The sequence below is a fragment of the Neolamprologus multifasciatus genome, chromosome 17 (genome assembly GCF_963576455.1).
Source record: "Neolamprologus multifasciatus chromosome 17, fNeoMul1.2, whole genome shotgun sequence".
NCBI classification, from domain to species: Eukaryota; Metazoa; Chordata; class Actinopteri; order Cichliformes; family Cichlidae; genus Neolamprologus; species Neolamprologus multifasciatus.
In genome coordinates, this window is record NC_140455.1 from 22230570 (window position 1) to 22243735 (window position 13166).

Below are 13166 nucleotides of genomic sequence, written 5' to 3' on the forward strand. Positions count from 1 at the left end.
AATGTAGCTTTAAGGCATTAACCACTTGGATGTACAGAATGTTATCAACAGAAAAGCTGGACTGATCTTGACTTCATGCCCTGGCTCAAAGTGCCAAACCTCAATTTAAAAACCAGCAAAAATCTACTGGCACTACTGGTCCACCGGGATCATTTACTTTAGACCATGAAAAAGATTTCATAAGATTGCATTCAGCAATTATTATAATTAAGTCTGGTCCAAACACTAAACAGAGCATCATTATCATGCAAAGGGCTTCACTGATAGCAATGAAAAATATTATTATTATGACTCTGTTGTGTTTTTTAAAGTGTAAATTGCACATTCATTTAACTTAATAAATACAACTACATAAAACAGTATTGGTGAGCTGCTGAAGAATTTGCATGTAAATGATGTCTGGTATCCCCATGCTGTTCCGGAGGTAATTGCAGCCTAACGCACACTCTAAATGTCTTCTCAAAACACTAAAATCACTGCAGTGCATTCACACATCAATAACAGGCCCTGCTATGGTGTTGTTAAATGGTCATATCGAGTTCAGTTATTGCTAAATAATTCATTGCTGAAGATTTTAACAGCACAGTCTGTTGGCTGTCATTGAATTTTATTTTGAAAGCATATTTTCTATCTGGAAACCATCTTTTTGTACTTTGTGCGAGCTAAGCAGAGGACACATTTCCACATAAAACAGACAACCTCACTACATCTGTCTGAGAGATGTAATAACCCCAGGTATTTATTTATTTAGTGCTCCAGGTGGAAAACTGCCATCCTATATCTCTTCTTTGCTGCTCTGGCCCTTACTTCACCCACTCCAGTGGCAGATTGATGTTTCAGAAACCGCAGCAGCAGATCTGAATTTTGAATTGCTCCAGCTTGTTGCAGCAGTCCAAGAGAATCATCTGAAAATCATCTGTGTCAGCTTTAAATTAACCTATATATTTTTTTCAGTTATATGTTGACTGTTGACTCTTCTTGTAATTTTGCTTCTATTATTCAGCTGCGGTTGCTAATAGGCTGATGGTTAAAAAAACCACATCTGATTAAAAATTAACATCTGAGACTATCGGTCCCTCCTTTTTTCTCTCCATGTTTGACTCAAGTACATAATTAAAAACTGGTCACAAGTATTGATTTTTAATAACTTCTTTTTAGTTTTAACAAACTAACCTGTAATTTTCCCAATGTAAAGTCTTCATTATATTCTTTTATAAATCTATTGAACCGAAGATCTGCTTTTATCACCTGCACCTGCTAAAATGGTTGTGGTCGATGTGGATGGTGGTACAAAATCCATGTTTCTGGTTTGATTCGGTCATCAGAAACACCCTTTTAGATGGACTGGTGCTTTATATATACTATATATTGGTTTTTTAAACAGATGTTGAATTTTATCATTTCACACTTTTTTAATGCTGTTCACACAGTCACACTCTGGTGATGCATCCGGCAATTTAGGGTTCAATTTCGTGCCCATTAACAGGATCCAGGAAGCAAATTACCAACTGTTTGATTAGTAGATGTCCTGCTCTGCCTCTTGTGCCACAACCACCTGAGACTTTAGGCTAAGGTACACTAAATGTGATTTCTGTTAATCCTTACCATCCTAGAGGATCCTATTGATGTGTATAGTTTTCCTTCTTTTACTTGCATTTCAGTTGGGAGTTTGATGACATCAGAGCCAGTGAGCTGTTGCTCTGAGGCCATAATTTACTCTGTAATTTACAGTTTGAGTTCTTCAAATCTCTCTCAAGTGATGGAGACATAGAGACTTATTGTATTTCATAATTCTCCCAAGTGCCTGATCCAGGGAGCCCAAAGCAAAACATTCTGACTCTATAGCTGTGATGCTGTTACAGACTGAATGTAGGGGTGTTTTTTTTTTTTTTTTTTTGGTTGAAATTTTAAAAGTAGCATTGGGAGGTTAAAGCTGCAGTAGGCAGAAAATGCGAGAGCTGAGAGTGTCTCTTCTAAGCCCCTTCTACCAGATGAGAATAATGGTTTCACACAGGAATTGAATACCACTCTCCCAGGTGAAAGTCCGCCACTCCACCTTACTTCCAAAGTACTTTTTTGCTCTTTGTTTTACTTTATAACATCACACACCTGACCTCATCTTAAAAGACCTGTGATTGGCCAAAGTCTCCCATCACTAGATAGATTTTCTAAAGCTGAGAAGAAATGGAGGAGATGAAGTTCCCTCTCATACACAATGAATTACTATATGACGTGAACGTTATTATCCCATGAAACCAAAAACAATTCACCAACTTCAACTTTAAAAGCTAATAAAGATTTTTGAGTCGTCACTTGTAAATGTAAACTGGTTTGAAATGTCACAACACAAAAACTGTGATTTAAAGATGATTAAGAAATATTGCAAACGAGGAAAAATTAATCTAGTTTCACTAAAATCTGACTGATGCTGAAAATTGAAATTATATTAAATCTGACCAATAGTAATGATACGTGTGAATTAACCGTCAGTTCTTTGGCCATATGAGGTAAAAATTAATAGTTTGATATACTTCCTCTTGTTTTTACTGGATCCTGGTAAGATGTACTGGCACTGCTAGTGCCAGAAGATGATGGCAAAGAATCTCGAAGCCATGTAATAAAGTAAGAAATATGAGAGAATAACAGGATAATATCTTATAGACATTGGACCAGTGGCAGGGTGAGATTGGATTTAAATCCAAAAATGTCAAAAAGTCTGGTGTGGAGTCGTTTGATAGCGGGGGAATAGTTTTAAGTCAATATCAAGCAGTATTTTTGCTTGAAATGCAAATGCCTGTAGATCTGCACCACTCTTTTGCAGCTTGGCAGATCATTTGATCAGTAACATCATGATTACGTAACCCTAAAAAATATATTGCACTATGGATGCACACCAGCTTTGCTTGCTCATAGTGTCAGCTCAATTTGAGTTTCATGGGATTTGTTAAGAAAAAGGGAAATATAGACTATTACCAGACATATTCTTAAATATGCACTCTGGATGGTGAGAGAACTGCTCATCCAGGTTGTTGCACCTGTTTTTGATAAATAAACTTTGAAATGAGATGCAAAAGCCTCCCCTTTAGGTTTCTCGCCGACACAGATGGTAGAACATGCTTAAAGTCGCACTCTTAATGCAATCATCATACACTTGACGAGCAGATTCACACTTATGCTACTCAGTGATTCATGAACTGTAAATAAATCTGTTCACATAACACAGCAGGAGGAGGAAATGAGTCCCCTGAACTCCACCAAATGACTTCGAGCAGTTGGCATCGACCACGTTACGAGCCACATGTCAACCTCTGGCAGCGCTCACTGGCCAACGCTGGAGGTGAGGAAGCCCAGCTGAGATGGAGTGGTAGAAAAAGCCAGACACATGGTAAATTTAATAGGAATCAAAAAGCTTTTTTTCTGCCTTTTTTCCCCCTACAAATATGTTTAAATTAGCAAGAATAAACACAGGAGAGCTGCTTTGTAATGCATATTCCCATTTCTTCTGGCAATTAAAGGAGGACTGTTTTCTTTTACCCTTAATGCAATTTCTGCCAGTTCATTTCCTGCTGGGAATAATTGATTTACCATAAAGTACAGAATACATATAGCATTTTTCGTGCTTCTATTTGCAGTGGCATCAGGTCTCTTAACATTTATAATAAGCTGGATGTACAAAATTAGTGGCTTTGCCTTACTGATCCTGTGAGGATGTTGTAATTTCCAAGGAAAACCATCTCACTTCTCTTTTCTTACAAAGTCATGAGATCATAGTTTCACAAAAGTCTTATTTAAACGCAATAATTCTACCTTTATGGACATGAAGGAGAAGAAATTGTACGTCATTAAAGCGATGGTGAGTACTAAGTAGCCAATGGGAGCTAGCTAACTAAAATTGATCCATTAGTTGTTATTTGTTGCTATTTTCAGGATCACTGGTGTAGGTGTTCTGGTGTAGTGAAGACATGGATATGACTGAGGTGTAGCGTCAACCCAGGCTTTAGCCACACAGACATAGAGAATGGTCGGCCAGTCCCAAGGGAAAGATGTGTACTCCCTGACAAGCTGGTGAGTGGTTGCTGGAGGTTGGAAGGTAAAATTGTTCACAAAGATGTACACTGCACCAAAAACCTCCTTGCGAATGTGCTAGTTGCTTAAAATTATGTGTTTTACAATTGGCTGAAATAGAAATGTTCTCCATCTCCAATTTGCATCACACGTTTTCAAGTTTTGCTACTGCTCAACTAGAAATTGGTGATTCTTTCAAGTTGGTGTCTTTCATGCAAACTACAGACCACTGCGGCAACCTGCGAGTGACCAAAGTTGGACCAAAGGTTTTTGGTGCAACATCTACTTTGTGACCAGTTTCACCCGGTGACAACAAACTCTGCAACCACTCTGGCAACCACTTGCCAACCAGTTGGGGAATACAGACTTTTTCCCATTCCTAGGCCTGTGTGATAGAAGGGCTTTAAATCACCCACTACTGAGAACCAGCAGTTGTGTGACTTGTTAGTTCAGCTGATTAAAAAAAAAAGCAATTCGAAATTTTATTTTAAAAAAGTCTGGTAACCATATCTTTCAGGCTTAATTAATTAGCAGTGCTTTTAGTAACATATGTAAATTTCCCACCAAAGAGTGCAATGGACAAATCTATGTTTTGCATTATGCAGGATTTGAATAGAATCATTCTATTCTGCTTTTAAAACATCCAGTTTTAGACATTTCTCATGGTTTTGTTTGTTATTATACATGCTCTCATCACTTTCTGTTTTATTTTGTAGTAATTGGTAAGGTCCAGTGCATCCCAGTAGGTTTTCCTTCCACTCTTTGTTCTTTGGTGAATTTCTTCAAATTGACCCAAATGGAGTCAGACAGCCAGATACTAAAATAATGAAAAAGCAACTTTAATGGGATTTGTGGAGGGTAATGGCAACAAAAGAAGCTCCTGAGTTTAGCAGGTCAAATCCAAAAAGTCATCAGAACCCCAACAATTATAAGAGCAAACAAAAGTTATCAGTAATTCACAAGCAAGCAAGAGACAGGCAGGACAGGAGGGCAACATAACAAACAATCAGGGTTACCAATTAAACACATGTGACACTAATGAGGGGGAAACAAGAGTGGGACAAGTACAAAGATAACAACAATACAAAACAGGTTCGTAGAGAGTAAAGTACCTCTTCAGAATAAGGCAGGAAGTACACATAAAAAGGTACACACATTACTAGAGGCAGAAACAGACAACAAGGGGATAATTAAAAAAAACAAAAACAACCTAAGACTGCTGAGAGAGTAAAGTTTTAGATCAAAGATCATGACAGATCATGATGGTTCCTGATCAGATGACAAGCTTATTCTTCCCTTCCTTCTCTCTCTCTTTGGTCAAGCTATCAAGTAATTTCCTAGTTTGTTCCCTTCTGGATTCCTACTTTATTATCTATGTATACTCATAGTCTTCTCTGGTTCTTATTTTAGTAAGCATGTTTTTGCAAGTACTTTATTGCTTTTTGGAGTGTTTTTGGACCTTGGCCTGTTTTTGTCCTCCTCTTAGTTTCCTGCAGACTTCATATGGGTCCTCTCCACCCGTATGCCATCACACCACTCGGTGACTATTGAACAGTAGTAGTTATACATATTAATGGTGCTGTTTCCTGACAAAGCCAAAGGTCAGACAAGTGCTGGGAGAAAGTAAACTAAAAGGTCAAACAGGGCCGGTTGCATGTTTGAAAAACAACCCTTACAGTGGTAGAAGAGTGGATTACTTTTGTGTTATTATAACAAGCTGAAGAACATTTTCTTCTCTTGTGTCGATTGTATCCCAGTATAGATGATGATTATGGTGATGATGAAGGACGGCATGTTTTACAAACTGCCTCCAGGCTGAAAACAAGACCTTGAATTCCTGTGTGAACCGCTGCTGCGCGGTGACTTACTGTTTTTAATGTGCTGCGGAGGTCGAAGCAAACACTCGCCCGGGACACAAACATACAGCATCACATTGTGCAGACGTCTGTGGGGGACAGGATGATCTAATATGAGACTGTGAAATGGACGAGGACGGGGGAGGAGGTAGGGGAGGTGCCGGAGTTAAAGGTGGAGCTCTTCCTTTCAAGTTGAGGTTAAAAGCCTCGGAGGCTGTGACCTTGGATTGAAAGGTTCCCGGAGGGGGGAAACTCATAAACAGGTGCTAGAACAGCTGTAATCAAACAGTAACTGGCTGCAGCGTGTCACAGGGGGAAGCGAGGGTGGAGAGGTGGATGAGGTGAGCGGTGAAGGGACAGCAGCATAATGCCGGGCGACCTCCGTCCACCGTGACAGCCCACAGGGACAGCGAGATCGCATTCCTTCACGCTAATGGGCCTATTTAGCAGATGGACACAGATGGAAGTCCCTGAGAGATCGGTTTTAATGTGCTCAACAATTACTGCAACAGTTATAATATGCTGCATGCTGGACTTAGAGGATTTACACATAGTGCTCCTCGGCAAACATAAAATTCTGGGCTAATGTCCGTGCAACAGCATTATAAGTCAGTATTCAGTTTCTTTAAATTTGAGTATTTAATGCTGATTTTACAATCAATAGAAGAATTAAATCTACAGAATTTAAACAGAAGTAGAGAAAACCTTCAAAAGATTTAACTCTAACCTACTGCAGGCATGTGTGATTTATAGAATTTTATATAAAAACTTTTATAGCTACGAGATCAATGAGCATATATTTTATGTTTATTCTGACTTATCTTGCACACAGCCCGTCGCCGGCTGTATCTTCTAACAGCGTGAGACCTACTAAGGCCGAGCTATACAGCTTGTGTGAAGTGCTCAAAGCTCCGTGATTCTGCAGTCCAGTGCAGAAAGACAAATGAGAAATCGCCTGCATTTCTCCAGCAAAGTTCTGGACAAACACTTTTTAGAGCGTCCAGCACATATTTGTGTTTCTCCAGTAGAGGTCAAAATAGCTGAATACCAACAACTTGTGAGACTTGCTTCTTTTCAATTTCAGAGCAGCTGATCTACAGACATGTGAAAAGAGTTTTGACAGGACTCTCTGGAGTCCTGTCATAAACTAAGTACACCTTTACTGTCCATTTCTACTATACCTGAGCACTCAAAGCACTTTATACAACATATGTCAACCACTTAAGCACTTTTTTCTGTCTAAATGCTTTCCATCTGTCATTCACACATCTTGGGGTTTAGTGTCTTGCCCAAAGATGCTTTGGCATTGAGCCAGGGATTAAACCACCAACCTTCTGATTAGTAGGTGTCCTGTTCTACCCCTTGACCCACAAAATAATAGGGTAAGTAGCAGCCAGGCTTTTGCCAGTTTGCAGGTCTGGATGATTCAGCTGTGTCTTAACACAGTTGTGTTTTAACACAATGCCACAATCTTCCCAGGAGTGGCTGTCCCAGCAAATTCATCCCAAGGTCAGACTATGCAATACTCAGAGAAACTGCAGAAAACCCAAGAGCTGCTTCTCAGACTCATTTCGCGTGATAAAATTTAAAGTTCTCGACAGTGCTGTTATAAAAAGACTGAACAAGCATAGCTGCTTTGGAGGACTGCAAGGGAAAGCCTCTTCTGTCTAAAAAGAATATGGCAGCACAGCTAGGGTTCGCAAATTTCCATCTGAATAAACTTTAAGAGTCTTCGAACAACGTCCTTGGACAGACGAGATGAACTGGAGATGTCTGGCTGTAATGCACAGAACTAAATTTGGCCACAGGACCTGGGCATCATGCAGCCAGTGAGTCATCCATGAACTCCTCTGTATACCAAAGTATTCCGGAGTCAAATGTGAGGCCATCTGTTTGACAGCTAAAGCTTTGCCGAAATTGGGTCATGCAACGGGGCAATGATCCCAAACAAAGAAACAAATCTACAATAGAATGGCTGCAAAAGAACATAATCTAACTGGGCCACTGCAACACTTTGACCTCAGACCTCAACCTGACTTAAATGCTGTGGAGAGACATTAAGAAAGCTGCATGATGAATGCCTGCAGACCTCAATGAACTGAGGCAGTGTAAAGAATAGTGTGCCAAAATTCCTCCAAAATAACACGAGAGAATTATAAAGTCACACATTTAAAAAATAACTTTTCTAATGAAAATATTTATTTCGCCTGACAGCGCAGTATCTAAAAGACCCTCATCAGTCCTAATTTGTTCTGGAACTGTAGATGCATTTCAATTGTCTTGTGAGCAGACTTTTAGGTGTAAGTAAAATTCTGAGATTTTCATAATGCCAGACTAGTGAAACCTTCTTTCCCACCTGGTTAGAACTCTGCTGAGTGTGCTCTCACTGTTTGTTCTGTGTATAAAAAGTATAAAAAATACCACACTCACTCAGCTCCGCAATGCTTCCCACTCGGGTCGCGAGCAGCGACTGCTCCAGGGTCCGGAGCTCGGCTTGGGTGTACCCGTGACCTTCACTGCCCCTCCCCGAGCGTTGCTGGTCCCTGTGCAGGTTCAGACTCTCCGGGAGGCTCAGCACACCTGGAGACGGCACAGAAAACAAAGGAAAATTTAAAAAAAACCCTGCAAAACAACAACTCATACATCTTCTTCTTCTTCTGGTAATTTTCCCATCAGCTTTCTGCTGATGCCAGATTTATCACAGACAAGAAGTAACAGGGGAATGCAAACTCTACAGAAAGACAAGAGAAGCAGCAGAAATGCAAATCAGCACTTTGAGATAAATATTCTGCACAGAACTGGGAAGCTGTGCGATTAAAACCGCTTTCATGTTGCAGCCAGAGAGCAAACATTTGTCTAAATGATTAAACATGGGGACAGAGTCATGGGTTAATAGCATACTGTACGTGATGATTCTTCTTATTTGCATTGAAAACCTCACAGCTCACAAAGCTTTCTTGTTTTTACCTCAACCTTCAAACTCTAATTGAAGTGAATCGTCTGTTAGCCACATTTGTTTCTTCACGTATTTACATCTAAATCACCTTGTCATAATCTCAGGTGTGTTTCTTTTTTTTTTTCTGCTGAAACCAAATGGCAACAGATTACGCTCGCTAGCAAGAATTAATCCATTTAGGAGCTGTTATTGCAGCCAGGCATTGTGTAGCTGCAAAGAATGGCTTCTGACAGATTGGATATTGAGTTTTCTGCTACAGTAGAATGGAAAGCAACACCACGCCGGGTGCTAATCCTCATGACACAGCACAGTGGGATATGCCATTTTTCAACGAACAGTAATTACAACATGGAGGAATGTGGACAATTTGTCTATGTTTGATGCCGGCAGCTAAGAGAAAAAAACCCTCACACAGTGGACACAGTGCACCAGGTTCACGAGCTTTCTTTAGTTTTCCCAGTACAGAAAAGACCTCTCCAGACTAAGATTCCTCCCACCATCGCCTCTTCCCACAGTGTCCAACCCAAGAATTCCAGTATTCCCCAGTCCCAGTCCTGCTCCTTTTTCTTCCCACAGCCTTTCCGGGGAGGTCTACATGATTTTTTTCCTAATAGCTTTTTCCATTGCTGTTTTAACCACTGAGCAGTATTGATGGAGCAGCTGGTATTAGGGTGTGTCTCGAATGGAAATCCTCAATGTTAAAACAAAAAAGCGTGGCCGGATCTGCAGCAATAAAGAATTTCTATATTCCAAAGAAATGAAAGATTCCTCTAAAATGAATGATTTGCTGAAAGCTGGCTATATGGTGAGGTGTAGTTAGCAGCTGCTTCACACTTAGCTCATTTTAAAGCTCTTTAAAATGGTTTGTTAGTACATATGGTGTTTACAGTTTTAAGTGTTTGAGATCATTTTCTATGAGTGCAGATATTTAACTCACTCCTCTTTGAAGCATTCATAATTGTATTTTATCCACAACTGTCACCCTAACAGTCATTTATTTGTTGTGTATACCACTGTGAATACCTTCAGAGGAACAGCTGCCTGAAAGGGTGGACCTCATTTGTAAAATTCATGACTTTGGGAAAAGCCACAAATTTCATGCAAAGAGATTACTGAGACAGAGGGGTGCCACCAGAGGAGCTCTGAAAGCAGACTTCACCCTGCCTGTTAGTTTGGCCACACACTTTTTCCCTCAGATGTGGTTGGGTAGTTCATAACACAGCCAAGTCACTCTTTTGTATAGTGAATCCTAATGTAGTGTCAACATTTGGCATAAAATTACCTTTGGCATAAAATTAAACATGAGATTTTATATTTTAAGTTGCTGTAGACTTGTTAACTAATGTGTGTTTATTACAGAGCTCATGGAAATGATTTATAATTGGTGAGAGTTGGGGCGAGATGTGCGACCGGTGCTGTTTCTTGTTTGGAACGACCGAAACAATTACTGAAGAAGTAGAAAATTGGACCTTCTATGTGCACCCCTTCAACTGCTTGTTAACACAAATGTCTAAACAGCCAATCACATGACAGCAACTCAGTGCATTTAGGCATGTAGACACAGTTAAGGCAGCAGTCCCCAACCTTTTTTGCGCCACGGACTGGTTTATGCCCTACAATATTTTCATGGACCGGCCTTTAAGGTGTCGCGGATAAATACAACAAAATAAAACTAGTACCGGTACCGAAAAAAAGAAAATTTATTCATAACACGCGTGAAAAGACCAAGGAAAACCGAGTAAACGATAAAAACGATAACAAAATAACGCTGAAAACCGATAAAAACCCTGAAAACCATACATTTCACACCTGAGCCTCAACTCTCACGGCCCGGTACCAAACGACTCACGGACCGGTACCGGTCCGAGGCCCGGGGGTTGGGGACCACTGAGTTAAGGCAACCTGTTGAAGTTAACACCAAACATCAGAGTGGGGAAGATTTTGAATTGAGTATTTCAGACCTGAGTTTTTCTACTGGTTCACTGCTTTCGGCAGTCACCAGATCTCAACCCAACAGTCCATCTTTGGGATGTGGTCAAATGGAAGAATTGCATCATGGATGTGTAGCTGAAAAATCTGGAATAACTGTATAAATATGGAGCAAAATCTCTGAAGAATGTTTCCAACGTCACAAAGAATCAAGGCCGTTCTGATGGCAATAGGTGCTCCAGCATGGTCAAGGCTGGAGATCAACCTATAAAAGTGTCCAGTGAACTTCAGTTAAAACGCTGCCATATAAAGAAAAAGACAAGATTAGCATCTAGCTTATTGTAAGTGCACACCAGAAAAGACAGCATCCATGACGTTATGACAGCATACAGCGTTTAAGTGCACATGTTATGGTTAACTTTCACATTCCTGAAGGCATCTTGCTTAGGTAAGATCCTGCTGATTTAAGCAAGCTAATGCTAAACCTTAATCACCTATTACAACAAGAGCAAAGCTCTGTAATAAAGCAGTCTGTGCACTCAGTCTGCAGTCCATACCCTTCACCCATGGGTGCATTATGAGACAAAAAGCTTGAAGTAAAACATTTTACTTTCAAAAGTACAGCAATTGTTCTCCTCACTTTCTAAACTTGTAAAGTTTTTTTTTAATAAGAGGTGATGCAACACAGTGGTAAACATGCTCCTGTTCCAGCTTTCTGGATGATGCTGCCGCGCGGTGCTTCATTTCAAGTAATATTCTGTCCTTTTACCATTTGCACATCATTGAATTCTGTTTTAATCTACATTTTCCGTGCATTTCAGTTTTGTTGAAAACAGGGTTGCACTATAATGTTGATCTCAAATTCAATCTCAAATATCAGATAAAAGAGGGTAAGAGATTTCATGGAGCCTCAAGGAACTGCACAGATGGACGTGCCACTAAAACAACTTTTACATACAATGAATCACCAATTGGGAATGTAAAACCACTGACTAAAGCAGCTTAAAGTCTGCTCCATGAAGATGATAAACACATGACTGAATTTGTATCTCTAGACTGAAACTAACAAATAAGCAGAAGACATGGATCAAGAGGGACGGCTTTTATAAAGGTCTGTGAAACTGCAGAGTAAACAACATATCAGTTGAATAAAAGTGGAATAAAAACTACAGAAAAGCAGGGATTCCTCAGGCTTCTCGGAAAAGAGAAGCTGCCTGTCCCGCTCCTGTCCCAGATTGAAGCAGGGAAATCTCTCGAAAGTCCTCTAATCACTAAAAAACATATTGACATTCATGGCTTCCTGTGCTGCAGATTTTGCACTTGTGTGTGTTTTTAGGTGGAGGTATAGGTTTGAATAATTCACAGTGCCCTCTGTAATCAAGGCTTCCCATCTTCATTTTCACTTCACCCCCACCACTGCCCAAACTATTCTTTTAATAATATCACCGGGGTGCCAGGGAGTCCTTTGCTGAATTATTCATCCCGTCAGATCAAGACATATAAACAAGTCTGCAGCTCTCTCTTTCCCCACCTCCCACTCACTCTACATGTTATCTCTCACTAACACTTGGCTTCTCCAGATAGGAAAAAAAAGTAGGAATATTTGATCCTGGGTGATGTTTGTGTAATAAACATCAGAGGTGAGAAAGAAGGCAGCCTGGCCCCTCGGAGGCGAGGAAAAGGATGAAGGGAAGAGGGAACGCTGACACAAGTTTGTGATTAAAAAATGACAAGCAACATTTCCGTGTCACATCAACCACGTTGTTCTGTGACCTCTGAGGCAATTTTTTATATATATATGTATGTATATATATGTATGTATATACATACATATGTATAGGCCTGAACCCCCTCAGTGAGATCATTAACAAGACTGGCTACGGATACCGACTACGGAATGGAGCAGTTGTCAGCCACCTCCTGTACATGGATGACATCAAGCTGTATGCCAAGAGTGAACGAGACATCGATTCACTGATCCACACTACCAGGCTATACAGCAATGACATTGGAATGTCGTTCGGACTGGAGAAGTGTAGTCGGATGGTAACAAAGAGAGGGAAGGTAGTCAGAACTGAAGGGATTGAACTACCAGAAGGCAACATTGCAGACATAGAGGACAGTTACAAGTACCTGGGGATCCCGCAGGCGAATGGGAACCATGAAGAGGCCGCTAGGAAAGCTGCAACCACCAAGTACCTGCAGAGGGTCAGGCAAGTCCTGAGGAGTCAGTTGAACGGTAAGAACAAGATCCGGGCCATCAACACGTACGCCCTGCCCGTGATCAGGTACCCTGCTGGGGTAATAGGCTGGCCAAAGGAGGAGATAGAAGCCACTGACATAAAGACAAGAAAGCTCCT

The 13166-nt window shown here is 40.5% G+C and overlaps 1 protein-coding gene across 3 annotated transcripts in view; it reads right to left on the bottom strand.

The window, feature by feature from the left end:
* Positions 1–13166, bottom strand: part of LOC146499372 (ankyrin repeat- and BTB/POZ domain-containing protein 3-A) — a 265463-nt gene that overhangs the window by 86345 nt on the left and 165952 nt on the right. For all 3 annotated transcript variants that reach the window (XM_085138905.1, XM_085138903.1, XM_085138904.1), the window contains exon 2: positions 8352–8501. In XM_085138905.1, coding sequence (XP_084995031.1) covers positions 8352–8501 — 150 coding nt within the window. The remainder of the gene's footprint in view (positions 1–8351; positions 8502–13166) is intronic.